The following is a 16,285-nucleotide window of genomic DNA, read 5'->3' as shown; positions in this document are numbered from 1 at the left end:
CCATTTTGAGTTAGTGCATGACAGAAAATCCCATTAGAATAGATGGACATTTGTAATTGTAAAGTGGCAAATAACAAAATATTCAAAGAGTATGAATACTTTCACAAACTGCTTTGTTTTGGAAAAGCTTTGCTGTTATGTAGCCAACAGCACATTGCCTATTATTTAGGCAATACACTCTATTTGTGTATTTGGACTGAAGTTTGTGATTGTAAATCAACAAAAAGAAAAGTTCACGAAACATCAATACTCTTGCGAGGCAAGCTACAATGGAATATATGTAACGGTATTTATATATCAGTTTAAAGTTTTAAGTAGTTTACATTTCTACCTTTTTATTACACAAAATTACATTAAAGAACATTAAAATGTGTGGCCTTTTATTTATTTATCTACTTGTAATGTGACAAAATGTGAAGAAAAAAGAAAGGTCAGATTATTTTTATTTGTCTTTTGTTTCTGAAGGTTTCTGAAGCTTTTCCCGAGCAGTAATGTGTATCTGACTTCATGGGGCAGAGTTTGCCATAAAACCTATTTTCTGGTGGAAAAGATGCAATTTTTCCTCTACTCGGCAGTGCAGAATGTAATACCTTTGAGGTTTTAACTTCCAAATACCTTTTGCCTCTTTAATCTCCTTATATGGCCTAACTTTATGAAATTGTTTCCATTTCTATGTCAATGGATGCCACGCCCAGGGCTGTCTGTCAAAAATAAGTAATAAATAAATCAAAGATTAAGGGAATGGATAAATAAATAAATAAATAAATAAATAAGCCGATTTGTGGGTCTGAAATGAGTTTTTGCTTCTTTACTCTTCCAATAATCACATTTCAGATTAATCTGTTTATAAACCTGTAAGCAGCTCAAGGCATTGACTAGAACACTTACATTTATGCACACACTTAAGCTTCACTTTTGTAACTGGTAACACAAAGTTAAGCCCATTTTTGCCGCTGACCTCTGAAATCCTCTAGATTGAGCTCATTCGCTGTAGTCTTCACTTGTTTCAGCTCAGCAACAGCCTAAACAAATTTCAGACTTATCGACTTCTCCTAAGCAGGTAGCTTCCTGTTAGTATTTGGGTAACAGTTTGAGACAAAGGGAGCATGGATTTAGTTCCATTACAGGGCCCATTTTATCTTAACCTCTGACCCCTGAAGTCAGATACAGTCTCTTTGCTGATAATCTTTTCTCCATTAATCTTTTGGTGGAACACTTTGTAACTTTTCAAAAGAAGAGGTAAGTAAAGTGTATATTTAATATTAATAATATCATATCACTGTCAGGATGCCATAAAATAAACCTGACACTCCCTCCACTCACATTCTTTTTTCTTGGTCTAAATACAGTTGTTCTGTAAGTATTTCTTAAGTTAGTTAGAGGACATTAGTATGGAAACAGCATCATGAAGACAGAGGAAACAATAGACAGATCATGGATTTAGCTGTGGAAAAGTTTAAAGCTGTGTTGTGGTGGGGGGTGACGTACGGTCAGCTGCATGGGTATCATAGGGTAATTGTTTAGGAGAGAGCTACTGACCTGAAAGGGAGTTGTTTCTAATTAGTTTTCTTGTATATGTTTGAAATTTTGTGCTGAAACTAAATGTTGAGGAAGAAAATGCTTGGAAGAACAGGATCTGTGCCTCCTTTGGTTGTATTTTCTTGTTAAACATGCATAATGAAATACATGTAGAAGTTAGTTCTGGGCGCAGCCTTATTATGAGTGACAGTCTGAGGAAGAGCATAAGCCAGAGACGCAGCCAAGAGGTACATGTTAACTCTGGAGGAGCTGCAGAGATCCACAACTTAGGTGGAAAGACCTGTTGAGAGATCATTTCGTTATGCAGTACGTAAATCTCGCCTTTATGGAAGATTAGCAAAAATGTTAAACTGTTGAAAGGATCCCATTCAAAATGGAGCTTTTATCACGCCATGAGTCATGTGGCAAAGCATTGTGAAAGGAGGTGGTTCATGTACATAAAACAAAAAAGTGCTTTCTCGCCTAAAGCCAAAGCGTTATGTGTAGTGTATACCATCCTCTCTGTGAAACATAGGGATGGCACTATGATGGGTTTATCCATCTGACATCTTTCCTTGATCCGATTTAGCCCAGCATAGCTAAGGATTGCGTTACAAAATCGACTATAAGCTCAGCCTCTGATGCCGAAAAGCTCAATTTCTGAAAATGTAAATAAAGGCCATCTGCTTCAATATGTAAACACCACTCTGACTCCTCCAATCAGGACGTCTCTAACGACTGGAACCGCCCATTTTACCACCACTCTCTGCTCCTATTGGTCGAATTTGTAGGCCTGCCCACGTTAACGTGCTTCTGTTCCCTCCTTCCGGGATGTTGGGCCGCCCACAGGATCGAGGACAAAAACAATCGGCATCCCTCTGACAGAGCTGCGCAAACTAGGAGATCCAAGCGAATTAAAAAGCGGTTAGATATATTTAAACTGTTTTTGTCTCTCAATCGACACGACAACTTTAGGGGAGAAATGGTGTCTCCGGTAACAGTGGTGAGTATCAGCGTCAAAACCGGCGTTTTAAACAGTCACGTATGGATAAAAAAAGCAGCGTCAGTTTATTTTCCACAGCGTAACATCCTCTGTTTCAGGCACATTCAGCGCATGTTGTAGATTAGGGAAGTCAGCGCATGCTTTCTGGATGATTATTTAATCGCTAATAATAATAATAGAAATGTAGTTCCTGCATGTGTCCTGGAAACACAACACGGAAACTTTGTGTTTTTCCTCGTATCTGTTTCATGTGTCATTTTGGCGTCGCAGCGGTTCTGTCAGTTTTGAGCAGATTGCTAGTATTTCAGAATGCACCCCCCCGACTAAAAAAGAAAGAAAGCGCCTCATCATGTGACTCAGTCGAGCCTTTCTTTGTCTTATTTTCTTTCCTGTATCCCTCAGTAAACGCATGCGCCAAGCAGTACCCGCATATGGCTTTCCTTCCATCGCCTTTGCTTTAACACAGCTGTACGCCGACTCCTCCGTGGCGACATAACCCGGGAAATCGTGTTATTTTGACAAAAAAAAAAAAAAAAAAACAACAAGACGCTCATGAATAATGTACGCGATCCCAGCCTCTCCTTATTTTGAAAGAGCCTCTATGAAATGTTACCCCGTGTGGAGGGGCCTTGAAGAATGGTATGGGGTGTCTTGGCCTGTGGTAAACCCCGATGTGTGAGGGGAGCCTGTGTTGAGGAATGTCTGCCATACAGACGAGTTGCCTACGAGTGATAAGGATGCTGTGCAGGTTATAGGCAGTTTTACCTATAAAAACTAGCAACTGCAGTTCCATGAAAATCCCTTGAAACTGTTTTCAAAGCCTTTAAAGGGAAACTACTAGTAAAAACTTTACATGACTTAAGAGCAATCAGTTTTTATTCTTTTAACCTTGTATTAATTTCACATACTCTAAGTAGTGCATCATTTTGATGTGGAAGAATAATGATAAATGTTTTTTTGTTGTTTTCTTGTTTACAAAAAAAAAAAAAAAAAAAAAAAATACTAAATCCCTGGCATTTAGTACTCTGGGGAAGCATCGAACATCTGGAGACAAATTTTTCCAGAACTGTTCAAGAATGCCTCTGAAAATCATTTTCAAATCTCCACACTGGATGAAGGTCAGGCCTGGGAATGCACTATTCAAACACAATAAGCTTTGATGTAAACCATCCTGTTTCAATTCTGGTTGTATATTTATAGTCATTGTGCTGTACGGTGAACTTCCGCCACAGTCCCAAGTCATATGCAGCTTAAACCAGGTTTTCTTTTAGGATTAAACTGTATTGTAGCTCCATCCATCTTCCTATGTCTAACATTTTCTGCCCCTATTAATAAATCTTTTTTAAAATTTAAAGTTTGTTCCCTTTGACCACAATGCCTTCAGTTTAACCTTTAAATTTCTCCGCAACTTTTTATTACATTGTGTTCTTTTGTCTTCATGATCATTTCTTCACTCAGTGTTCCCCCAAAATCCTCCGAGGTTTTTACAATACAACAGAATTATGTGCTAACAGACCTCCTTGGGCCGTTACGTGTTCTAGTTTTTATTTAGAGATGTCAGAGTCTATATTTTTATTTCTAAAAAAAACTGCCCAAAAAACTATGAGTCATCTTCCTTTCACTTCATACGTATATGTTGCTTTATTTGATCTAAATCACAGACATACATAGGTACAAGTAATCATCTTTAACTTACTTGTTACTTACAGTATACAGTATATTCAAGTTTGTGGTTTCAGCAAATTGGGGAAAAACATCAAGGGGAACTGGTTCTTTTGCAAAACTTTGCTTCTGTTAATCTCTTAAAATGAAAAGTATCAAAGTCAAATGAAATCCCATAAATGCCATCATTTGTATAATTTGTGTGCAAAGGAACCTACATTTTTGCCCTTGTTTTTATTTCTGTCTCTAAACTAGGTTTTGATAAACACTGCCATGCTCGGCACCATCTGCCAAACCAACTGTTGTGTGCTCGTAAGGGAAGTCATCAAGTTTTTGTCCTTCTGCAGATTGCATCAAATTAAACACAGTTTCATAGAAAAATATTTCCACCCCTGTCACCAAGAAATTTTTTTGTAGGACCATCATTATCCATTTGATCTAATTAGGTGATTTTCTAGACATCCTTAACATAAAAGTAATAAGTGTTTGTTGCATTAAAATGGTCTTTCTGAAAATGAGCATTGTCATATGATTAAAATGCCAGCTGTGTCTGCTGGGTTCTTACTTGTATTACACTTGCTCTCTTCCAGATTGAGTATCTGAGTGTCTTTAAATATTTCTGTGTATCATGTTACACACCCACAGTGGTTGGGTAGATGCCATCCTGGATGGATCTTATTTGGCACTTCAGAGTGTCTAGTTTGTGTTGGCTGCTATGATAGTTGCTTGTTTGTTCCTGGGCTAAATCTTCCAGGCTAAATCAGATCTCAGAGAAGTTACTCATGGACATTACGGTTTGTCAATAACTTTCATTTGTGTCCTTAGGTTTTCTGTTTAGTGTTTGTTTTTTAACCTGTAACCTGCATCGTTTGTTGTTTCACGTAGCCTTAGAAATACAACCTGCACACGTCTGGAAAATATATCAAGAAAAAAGAAATATGGATCTCAGTTATTGGACATTTTTACTTTGTGTGGACGTTCCACCTGGTTTATCACTCCACCAAAATATCCCATGACTTTCATGTAACTGTCAAGCCAATCATTAACAGTGTTATGGATCAACAGTCAACAGGGAGACAGGTGTTTGCCATGCAGATTAATATTTATTGACATCCCTGGTAAATATGTATAACAGGCTTTAAAATAAATTAAGCTTTTCATGCATTTAATATAATCTTGTCATGTAAAAATATATAACTTTTAACACAATCACTATGCATGTACATTTTAATAGGTGCATCAGTGCTGCACATCTTAAAATTCCTATTAAATAAATGTAACAGAAGCATTTTTAATTGTTTAAAATTAATCACACTATTAGGTAACTTTGATATAAACTATTTTAAGATTTTTTTAAAAACATATTTTCCACTGGTTCTAGAAATGTGGATGGAGCTGTAAGTGTCAAAGCAACCTCTGTACAGCAACAAACTTTATTTTATTGTGTCATTAATCAAACGTCTACATACCAGTAAAAATATACATTTTGCTCGCGTCTAAATTAAGACAGATGACAGCCGACTGTCTCACAGTACTAACTGTTGTCGTTAACACCTCTCTGTCTGCAGGGTTCGCACAGACAAACTTATGTCTCATGGAAAGTAAAACTGTAGATAGACAAACTTTGTGTCTCGATGAACTTTAATTTATACACGTTGAGACGGTATCAACAATATCAACAGTATTAACCGAAATCTCGGAACAGAAAAGCGAGATCAGTCCCGAGAGAAATAATATAAATATATAAAATACTGCTTGTATCTTTAGCAAGCAGTAATTTTTCCGTTCTTCTCGGATATTCAGATTCATTAATTTTATTGAATTTTTTTTTTTTTTATATCTTACCTCTCGTAACTATATTTTCACCCTTTCAACACCAAACATATACATTTGTATTTTATCTCAAGCAAAACACTATTACTTATTGCTTATTAATGAATGACAAACAGTGCAATATGAATATGTTGTGGTTTTGCTGTACAGACACATGACAAACATGGCGGTGATATTGGCTAGTCTGATACTACTGACTCTGTTTATGTCTCCGTTCGGCTCCCTTTTGGCCTTGGTAGCCACAACATGGACTCTCACGAACAGTACGGCAAAGTTTGTAATGCTGAGATGTGACTTAGCTCCCGTGACTTGCTACACCTGCTTTTCCAGGAATCTGATAATATCTGAAATAAATACACAAATTAAGTTCCAGGGTTCTTCTGTCTGGAAAATTGCAACTTGATTGATTCTGTAAATTTGAAGTTCAAAAAATTAATTTGAAAAACTGATAGGAAAGACTATAATTTAGATATTGAACCTAGATTGATCATTCTTTTTCAAATATCATTGTTCATAATAAAAACTATTTAATGTGCATTTCAGCATAATTAAATAACTGGTTTCAGCACAGAATTGTACTTATTTAAAATAAGAATAAGAAATCCTAGATATGATCATTCACCCTTTAAAGTCCAGAGAAATAAAAAACCCATTGCCACTTTGTTATGTACATCTTACTCTATCAGGTTGGACCTCTTTTTGTCTTAAGAACTGCCCTGATTCTTCATGGCATGGATTTAATTAGCTATCACCAACCTCCCTTTGAGTGTTTGTTCCATATTGACATGACTGTATAATTTATTTGCTGGAGCCACAGGTTGCAGACATGGCTGGTGTAGCAGCATATTTTACAACCTGAGTTTAAGCATATAGAAAGGCTGGTGCCCGTTTAGCTGAAGTAATAAGCTTCATAAAAGGTCCTGCTTTTAGGACCTTTAAGCTTCCTCATCCTTCTTTTGCTTCAAAGAAGCTGAAGTAATAAGTCGGCTTTTAGTTTTGATCTAAAACTCTGAAAAGTTGTGTGTTTTTTTTTTTTGTAGAAATTTCTGTACAACATATATGCTTCCTTGTTATTCTTCTTAATTAAAGTGTCAGCTTCATGCTGGTTTCTGTAATTTTGCTCTAGCATGTTTGTGGACATATGTTAAGGTGTGTGTCTGTTTCCTGTTGTTTTCCTGCTGGCTGCTAGATATGTCAAACACACCAGGGCAATCTCATGTATTGTACCTCATCCTGTAGTGTAATTTAGTTCACTTTTGTATTGAGGTGTTGTGCAATCTATGTCCTCTCTTTCCTCTGGGAGAATAGGCTGTGTGACCGACAGTAACCCGTCATTCTCTCTCACCTTCTGTTCCCGTCTTCACCTCCTATTTCCCCCAGCTGCCATTTAAAAGCTGATATTGTACTCCTACCCCGAAAGACCTCCTGGTCCTTCTTTATCATTCTTTTCCTTCACCTGTATTTGAACTCTTGCAGTTTTCCTTTTACAAATCAGCATCTTTTGCCCTGTCTTGTCATTCATTTTTCACAAGCACTGTTCTCCCTTCTTTCCTATCTGTCTTTTTTGTCCCACTTTTATCCTCTTTACTTCTGCTTCAGTGAACCCTCACTTAATTCCTTTTCCTCTCAACACGACTTTTCCACTTCGTGTTTGTCCGCTGCTCTGGCTTGAGAATAATTCCCAGAACATTCTATGGTCTACGCTATTTAATCCTGCTGGGCCTTTTTTCTTTTAACAGGAAAAACAATCTGACTGATAATGGAACTGGAACATGAGACTGAATATATTTCTTAAGAACTTCAGTGATAAAAGGAGAAGATAGAAAAACTTGTATGGCAAAAAATAAAAAGAGAAAAGGTTACTTAGAGTCAATGGCATGTGGCTGTAGACTTTTGCATTTCCTTTTTAGGTTTGCACATTTCCCCTTTAGCTCTTAGGCTAAGCAACAAGACACGGGCATGTCTAATATGAATTTTATGAAAACCAAACATGACTTAAGCACTTTCAACCCAACCCATGATACTTTAAAAAAATTTTTTTTTGACAAAAAATGTTCAATTTTTGTACGTCACACTCAAAAAAAGTGTTTTAGCCACTTCTGTTATAATTAAATGCCAAATCTCCTTCCAGGTGAAGAGCGAAGGTCCCAAACTGGTGCCGTTCTTCAAGGCAACCTGTGTTTACTTCGTCCTGTGGCTGCCCACCTCCAGCCCTTCCTGGTTCAGTGCCCTCATCAAATGTCTGCCCATCTTCTGCCTGTGGGTGTTTCTGCTGGCTCATGGATTCAGCTTCCTTGGTGCTCACTCCAGCGCCCGCAAGATTCTGGCTGGCCTCATCTTTTCTGCTCTGGGCGATGCCTTTCTCATCTGGCAGGAGCAGGGATACTTCGTCCACGGTGAGAAGAATAGCTGTAATATATTTTTAACAGAGATGATACGGTGGCAAAGCAAACATGATTCCTTGCCCGACAGCTACCTACTGCTCTGTAAAATGTTTGAACTACTGCTCTGTAAACAAACCAGTTATTTAAGAGGGATTTCAGATAAAAAAAAAGTTAGCCCATCATCACAAACATTAAGATGTTTAGATTTGGTTAAACTCTACTGGAACCTTTATTGGAAATATGTGCTTTGACCAGTTGAGATACAGATCACAATCATCAGACCTAAGTCCAGTAGAAACCAGCTAAGCGAGATAAAGAGTACATATAAGAAGACCCAGACACGTGACACTGAAAATGAAGATTGTCTGAAATATTAACATGAGGCATACCAACAACTGTATTTGTGACTGGTTTTACTGGTTTCCCACATTTTTATTTTGAAGATTAAAATCTCAGTTTGACAGTACAAGTCAAGAACACTGCTTTAAGGATTACTACAAGGAAAAATAAGCCCCATGTGAACAGCAAAATATTTCTATCAAGCTCTAATAGTGTTGGGTGCTGAGTGGTGGTGGTCCACTTTATTTCCAGCCCACAAATAAGCAACTCAACATTAATGGAAAAGTGAAAAAAATTAAAGCATCCTTACATTTCAGAAGCTGCAGACAGGCGAACTTAAAATTTTCATTTTGATTACCAACTATTGGTTGCTTTGCAAAAACTCACAACATCTGGGTTTATTTGCTACATTTTCCTGTGTACCCAGTAAAGTGACTCATTCAATTGCATGATTAGAAGATGCAATACAGCTGTGATTTTTTTTTGTAGCAAATATACACTGGCAATGTAGTCAAAACTGGGCGATCACATGTGGATTTCAACAGCAACATTTTATAAAATATAGTGTTTGTAAAAAGCACACAACCCCCCACCCCCAGCCATTTCTGTTCAGAGTGTTTTTGAGTCAATCAAAACGGCAATTTTCTATTCTGTTGAAAGTGCTGATTCTTCTGCTTCTTCTATGCCTTGCAGGTCTTCTCATGTTCGCCATCACCCACATTCTTTATTCATCCGCCTTTGGGATGAAGCCAATAAACGTTCGCGCTGGCCTGGTGATCACTGCGGTGTCCACCCTGTGCTACCTCCTGCTGTACCCCTACCTGTCCGGACCATTCACCTACCTGGTGGCCGTCTACATCGCTCTGATTGGCTTCATGGGTTGGAGAGCCATCGCGGGCCTGCAGCTGACCAACGACCTCTGGACCTGGACCAAGCTGTCGGCCTGCCTGGGCGCCGTACTCTTCATGGTCTCTGATCTCACCATCGCCGTCAACAAGTTCTGCTTCCCCGTGCCCCACTCCCGAGCCATCATCATGGCCACCTACTACGCCGCCCAGATGCTAATAGCTCTGTCCGCCGTCGAGTGCCAGGATGCGGAGGTTTCCCGGAAGAGAACATGAGGTGACGCGGTCTCCAGGAAACACGAGGCTGGGGAGATGGCTCCAACTCCGGCCTTGAGTGATCATGGACGCATCTCACCGCCAGATCTCAAACCCCCAGCCTTCATCTTGGTGTGGCGCTCCCACACAATTGTTATCATGGCAACTGATCCGCTACACGATGATCTCCCTGCGATCCCACTAGTATGGTAGTTTCATATGTATCTCTTTATAAGGAAGATACTGTAGTATTACTCTAGCCTCTCTCGAGTGCAATCAAACCTTAAAAAATGCTGTGTCTCAACCAAGTTATTAAGAGGGCAAGTGTAGAATTAATATCCATCTATAGAACGCATTAATTTACTTGCAACTAGGTTGATTTAAGGGGAGCAAGTTACTGGGCACCTACAAGTAGTGTGTATGAGAGAGTGGTTTTCTGTGAGTGTGTGTTTGCAGTTTTGTGATTGATTTACACTGTTACCTCACTGTCCATACAGTGCTTTGACGCACAGTCTCCGTACAGATATAACGCCACACATTTGTACTTTGAGTGGTCCATTAAGATAATTTACCAATGCATTTCTTGTTTTTGCTTTAGTCATGTCAATTCTTCCAAAAGGGATATTTTTTATACAAACCATTGCCCTTATCTGTGGCTCTAGGTCCCTCTTCATTAAGGGTGCTAATCTTGGAGCTAAGGGCATGTACATACCTATTTAATTAATTATCTGCAGTCCCTTTCATTTCATTCGTAACAACCTCTCTTCTTTTGGTTAAATATGCTCTTTACACTCTGACTGATTCTGCTTAAATGAATAGAATATTTTTTTCTTCCTTTAAAACCCCATTGAATGACTAGATGAAAATAAGATGAGTAGTACATGTTGTTTTTGGAAGCTCAATCCTTCAGTTTTAGGATCTAATTGGCCCTGCTGGTAAGGTCCTGCAGGTGCAACACGTTTCATCGTATATGCATCACCTATAGAAGTTACACCTTCAACAGCACCACACCTGACACTTAGCACATCATGTTGGTTTAGTTATTAGGGAAGTTCCTTGGGGGTCTTGTTGTCTGACTCAATCAGCTGACCCGTGCTGTTAATGGCCGTGTTATGAAAACAGAAAAAGAAAGGGCTTTGTCGCTGGCTGGACTCATTTTGTTGATAAACTCTGCCGGCAGAGTCTGCAACTATGGAGGCATTCACTCATTCGGAACGACATGCACACAGATTTACGCAAGGCGTAAACAAAAAAGTGCGGGTCGGCTTGGCAGAAACAGGGAGACAAGAGAAAGCGTCTTGTCGTGCAAAGGAACAGTTATCCCATTATTCCAGATTCTTCCTTCGCACAGGAAATCTCTGAAAAATCCACTACAGCTTATCCTCGACAAGACTAATTGTAGTTTTTTCCGCCTTCATCCCCACTGTTGTTTCTTTTAACATATTTTATTTTGAAGTGTCTTACTGAACTAACTCTACCTTTTTGCACGCCTTTTAGAGTGTGAGTGTATTCGTCTTAACTGTTGAGTGGAAGTCAGACTCAGCTCAAATACTGTGACACGACAGATGAAACAGACACACTGGGTATGTTCAAGTATTCGTATAAAGACTCTTAACTCTCTTTCTTTACTCACTCCTCTTTCTAACTGTAGCTGTATTATATAGGTCACAGAAACTGTCAGTTTTGATTAGTTTTGGCTGAACAGATCCAAACTCTGGACTTTACTGTTTCTGTTTCTGGACGTACTTTGCTTTACGATGCAGCGCCTTGGTATTACTATCTTGAAATTTTCCATATTTGCAACCACGAATCTTGGATAGATTTTATGTGACAGACTAACACTAAGAAGGACATATCTATGTCATAAAAGTCTTCTAGTGTATTTCTCTACCAGCTTTCTTTCCCATGTTCGGAACGCCCATTTTCTTACAACCTATCTAAGAGATTTGCTTCCAGAATTATCTTGAATTTTACTCCATCCATCACCCCGTCCACCAGCAATTTGATTTAAGTTAATTTCCTTGAGAAACAAAGTATTTTTGATTTAACTGAATTAAATTTTTTGGGAGCTCAACCAATAGTTGCCCTGTGAGCAGATTCTCCCGCCTGAGCTGTCATCATTTCAGAAGTTCTGAAAAAACTTTTGACTGAACTAATGAGAGATCACATTTTGTCCTGTAAGAATATGCTTTAGGAACCAAGAGGATTACAAAGGCTGACATGAAATAACCTGTGTGAAGACTGTTTACACTATAAACAGGCATGGAAAATGATTGCTCCTCATTCTGGGTCAATGACCCACTGAGCTGCCAGTATCATCAAAAACACACACACACATCAAAATATGTTTGCATCACATGAGCCACCGTAACGAGATCTGCAGACAGATGCCTGACCAAGAAAAACACCAGTTCCCAGCAGCCATTTTTGATCACTGCTTTATCAGACAGTTCCTCAATCTCCTTCCGCCGTGTCAGTGCGTTCGTCAGCATTATCGTTCTGCTTTGTCTGGCAATCTCTTTCACTGCTCTGCACATATGAGCGCTAGTCTTGTGTTCCATGTTTTAATTAATCCTCCCGGCATTGCAGAGTTCTTGCACAGAGTTTTCCACTCTGATAAAAATAAACCTTTGCGCTTAGAAGCTATCAGAGGTCTACTAGAAGACATGCATTAGTCCGCCTGCTCCGTCCTAATAAGACAGAGTAAGTGGAGTGAATAAAGAAGTGAAGTAGAGAAGATGGATAACACGGATGATTCTAGCATACAGTCTCGAGTTGAACGAAGAGGGGGCTGGTAATATTAAGCCAGGCAGTCTTATTTATCCTCAGTGTGTGGGCAATTTATGTAAGCACTGCTTCTTTGTACGGAGCCAGAAAAAGCCGTCTGACTTTTGTTCCTTCTTCTGGAATGGTCCCACGCTAGAGGCACGATTCACTGAAGTATTCCTAAAATATTCTTGAGGAAGCATATGTCTTTTGAAACAAGTATTTTTAAGGAGTGGTGTATGGTCATGTTTAAGTTGTCCTTTTTAAATCTTCTTCATTGAGTCATCAAATGCTTCGAAAAGTATTAAAACCTCTTGAACCTTTTGACATTTGTCATAACAGCCACAAATCTCAGTATGTTTTGATGGGGTTTTTGACATGTTTGACAAACAGGAAGCTGTGTTGTTGTGATTTAGTTGAAACAGGAAGTGATTACAAATAATCAGAAAATTGCGCCGTCAACATCTATTCAGCTCCATCGGGTCAATACTTTGCTGCAGGTTATTTGACTTATGAAGAGAGAATGAACCTCCTGCAGGCCCTTCAATTTGCCTCGGAGATTTCGATTTTCTTCCCATAATCTTCCTGTCCATTCAGATTCTCTGCAGCAAACCATCCCCACAGCATAATGCTACCACCAACATGTTTCATGATGGGTCCAGAGTGTTAGCGTTTTGGACACTGACCTGTGAATCTCTGCAGCTCATCTGGAGGTATCTGAGACCTCTTGAATGAAGCAAATCACTCTAATTCATGCTTTTCTTGCTCTTGGATGCCACATTTTGCAAGTTTGGGGATACTCATATAATTTAAAGCCTGCTTTAGGTTTCTCCACATTTTTATCCCTGACCTGTCTGCTCCTTGATTGCCAAGATTTTTTCTAATGTTTTCTGACAAACCTCCGAGACCTTCAGATGCAAGATCACTTTTCTAATAACATGACCTTTGAAGGCAGCTAATTGGAAAGGATTTTATATTAGGGTGACAGGGGCCAAATGCATATGCTTACCACACTTTTCATATTTTTTGTGGGATCAAAATTTAGAAAACAAATTTATGATTCACCTTCACAGAATCATAACCTACTTTGTTTTGGTCTATAACATATAATCTGAATAAAATACTCTGGTTTCTTGTTGCAACATGAAACGTGAACATTTTTATCAAGGTAATAAATCTTTTGCAAGGCACTGTATATTTGATTGAGGCAGAAGTAACAAGAAACTGTTCATAGTACTGGATCTCGCATATCAAACACCCTTTTGTCTCCAGCTCAGCGTTGCATATGGCCGTCCTTTGCCCCAGGGATGTTATTGTTGAGCGGCATTTCACTTGGAATAAGGTGAGCTGCTGAAATATGACACACAGCGGGAAGAGTCTCCCCCCCCCATCCATCAGGTTAGCTCCCATCCTGTTCCCCCACAGGTGGCAGACCAGCAGGCGCATCACTTTACCCCACTCTGTCAACAACACTGTTGTTCTGAGCTTTTCATGCACAGACAGACGGAGACCTGGGAGAGTCTGAATGCTTTTGGCCTGAGTTAAGCTGGAACCAATTGCTGTTGCATTGTAAAAATATGTGTGTTCTGAAAAATGCTACCCTTTGAGTTTCTATTTCTCTTTCGTCTGTGTTTTTAATCAATTTTCTTGTCATTTTTACTTTGAAACATTTGCTGTTAATTCAATGTGCTCATGACCATCAGCCGGTGACAGTCAATATAATGAGCTGGAAAGTTTTTTGTCTTTACTCCTGCATGACAGATTGAATATGTTCTCCATGTGATTGAAGCACTAAACACCCAAAGGTTTTATGATGATAGTTCTCCAGCACCGGTTTATGAGAAGTATGTAAATTGCCACCTTCTCTTTGTATTCAAGCTGCTGTGTGCTGCACTTTTTTATATCCAGGGTCAGGCCAGTCAGTCTTTAAAACTTGATCTTAAAACAGACATTTTTTTGTGTACCTTATCAATTTAAAGTACAATCTACATATTTTTTTTCTTTTGCTGGAAAACAACTAAAAAAAGAAAAGTAACTTTAAAAGAAGATTATTTTCCTTTCAAGTATTATCAACCCTGATGTGTACAACTTCCTTTAAAGTATTATCCTTTCAGTTCCAGAAAGTGAGAACCTAAAATATAAATTTCTTCATTTGTTTGTTTGTGTAAAACAATGTTTATTTCCACAAACAAACAAAAATAGTTATTAAAGCCAATAAACATGCATCATTTCTTACAGTTTACTTATTGTCCTGGATTTTCACTTTGAGATAGATTTTTTTTTCCCATGACTGTGGAGATTCTATAATTTGTTTGCTGTTGTGAAACTCTGCAATGAATGTGAATATCTGTTGGAGAAATAAATGCAATTGCAATGCAACTTCAGCATAATGTCGTTTGGGCTTTGTTCTTTCCTGGAAACAAGAGGTTCTGCGTTGAAAATGTCAGCTGATATTTATAACTGCAGTGTTTTGTGTTTTGTTTGAAGCTGCTGGTCCTCAGCTGCTAAAGTGCCATGATGGCAGAAAGGGCTTTAGGACAACAGAAAGCTCTGTTCTGGTAACTGCTGCGCTCTGTTGTCCCACTGAGGTGGAAAATTTGTTTTCAGCACTCTTTAACCCTTGAAACCTGGGACTCCCTCACTCTTGCTCTATGGCCTCATTTTCTATTTACAGCGTTGTGAAAAACTATTTAGCCACTTACATATTTGTTCTGTTTTTCAATATCTGACACACATAAATGTTTCATGTCATCAAACTAAAATTGAGACAGAGATTAATTGAATAAATACAAAATCCAGTTTTGCCCTGCGACAGACTGGCGACCTGTCCAGGGTGTACCCCGCCTCTCGCCCGGAACGTAGCTGGAGATGGGCACCAGCAACCCTCCCGACCCCATTAGGGACTAGGGTGAACAGAAAATGGATGGATGGAAAATCCAGTTTTAGTTAACCACATAAACTAGATTGTAAAAACATATCACTTAAACTGAAATTCATGAAACTAAAAGATCCCTAAAAACAACATATTGTGCCCAGAGTAAAAGATGTTTAAGAACAGAAACATTAACAAAAAAAAAACATTACAAAACTGTGTTGTCACCTGAAGCTGTTTATTTTCAAACCCCCTTTAATGGGGTTTAAATTAAACAATTCTGCAGTGAACAGTGGGCCAAAAATACTATTATTAAGAGTTATTGGCAATAATCTCAAAATCTTGATCACAGCAGTTCCCACCATGAATGGTGCACCCAGTTATTAGGATCGGAGGTAATTAGTTTTTCAAATAGGATCTGGTTCGCTTGGCTAACTTTTTGTCTTTATTCAATGAAACCATTGTTCAAAAACTAAGTTTTGTATTTATCTAGGTTGTCTTTGTGTGTCTGCACAACCTGTAAAGGTAGCAAATAGTTTGTTCCAACATCTAAGCTACTCCTGTCCAGTCCCCTTTCACTCTTTTCAATGTCTGCCTTTCAGGTGCAGATTAAGTCATGTAATCAAAGAACTCCAGTCTTAGTAGTTCACAGATGTTTCTTTGTAAGGACCTCTTTGTAAAACACACTATCATCTTGTGAATTCATTAAAACACATAATGAACATGTGTGTTTAATGCAACAATCTCATTCTCAAGTAAACTAAAAGGTTTGCATCTTAAGCTCTGACACAACACTCTTGTATGTTGT

The 16,285-nt window shown here is 38.6% G+C and overlaps 1 protein-coding gene across 1 annotated transcript; it reads left to right on the top strand.

The window, feature by feature from the left end:
• The first annotated feature begins 2,350 nt into the window (after positions 1–2,350).
• tmem86a (transmembrane protein 86A) lies at positions 2,351–14,989 on the top strand. The gene is made up of 3 exons (XM_028003262.1): positions 2,351–2,521; positions 8,148–8,412; positions 9,433–14,989. Exons 1-3 carry the CDS (start codon positions 2,501–2,503, stop codon positions 9,858–9,860), a joined length of 714 nt encoding a protein of 237 aa, XP_027859063.1. The 5' UTR covers positions 2,351–2,500; the 3' UTR covers positions 9,861–14,989.
• The last annotated feature ends 1,296 nt before the right edge of the window (positions 14,990–16,285 follow it).

This window comes from Xiphophorus couchianus, chromosome 2 (assembly GCF_001444195.1).
Source record: "Xiphophorus couchianus chromosome 2, X_couchianus-1.0, whole genome shotgun sequence".
Classification (NCBI taxonomy): Eukaryota; Metazoa; Chordata; class Actinopteri; order Cyprinodontiformes; family Poeciliidae; genus Xiphophorus; species Xiphophorus couchianus.
The sequence above is the reverse complement of the archived record's forward strand: the minus strand, read 5'-3'. Positions and strand labels throughout refer to the sequence as shown.

Excerpts from the sequence above, each read along its gene's own strand:
- tmem86a (XM_028003262.1), top strand. The coding sequence starts at position 2,501 with ATGGTGTCTCCGGTAACAGTG. Across the intron at positions 2,522-8,147 it reads TGGTGTCTCCGGTAACAGTG|GTGAAGAGCGAAGGTCCCAA; the intron begins GTGAGTATCAGC and ends ATCTCCTTCCAG. Across the intron at positions 8,413-9,432 it reads GCAGGGATACTTCGTCCACG|GTCTTCTCATGTTCGCCATC; the intron begins GTGAGAAGAATA and ends TATGCCTTGCAG.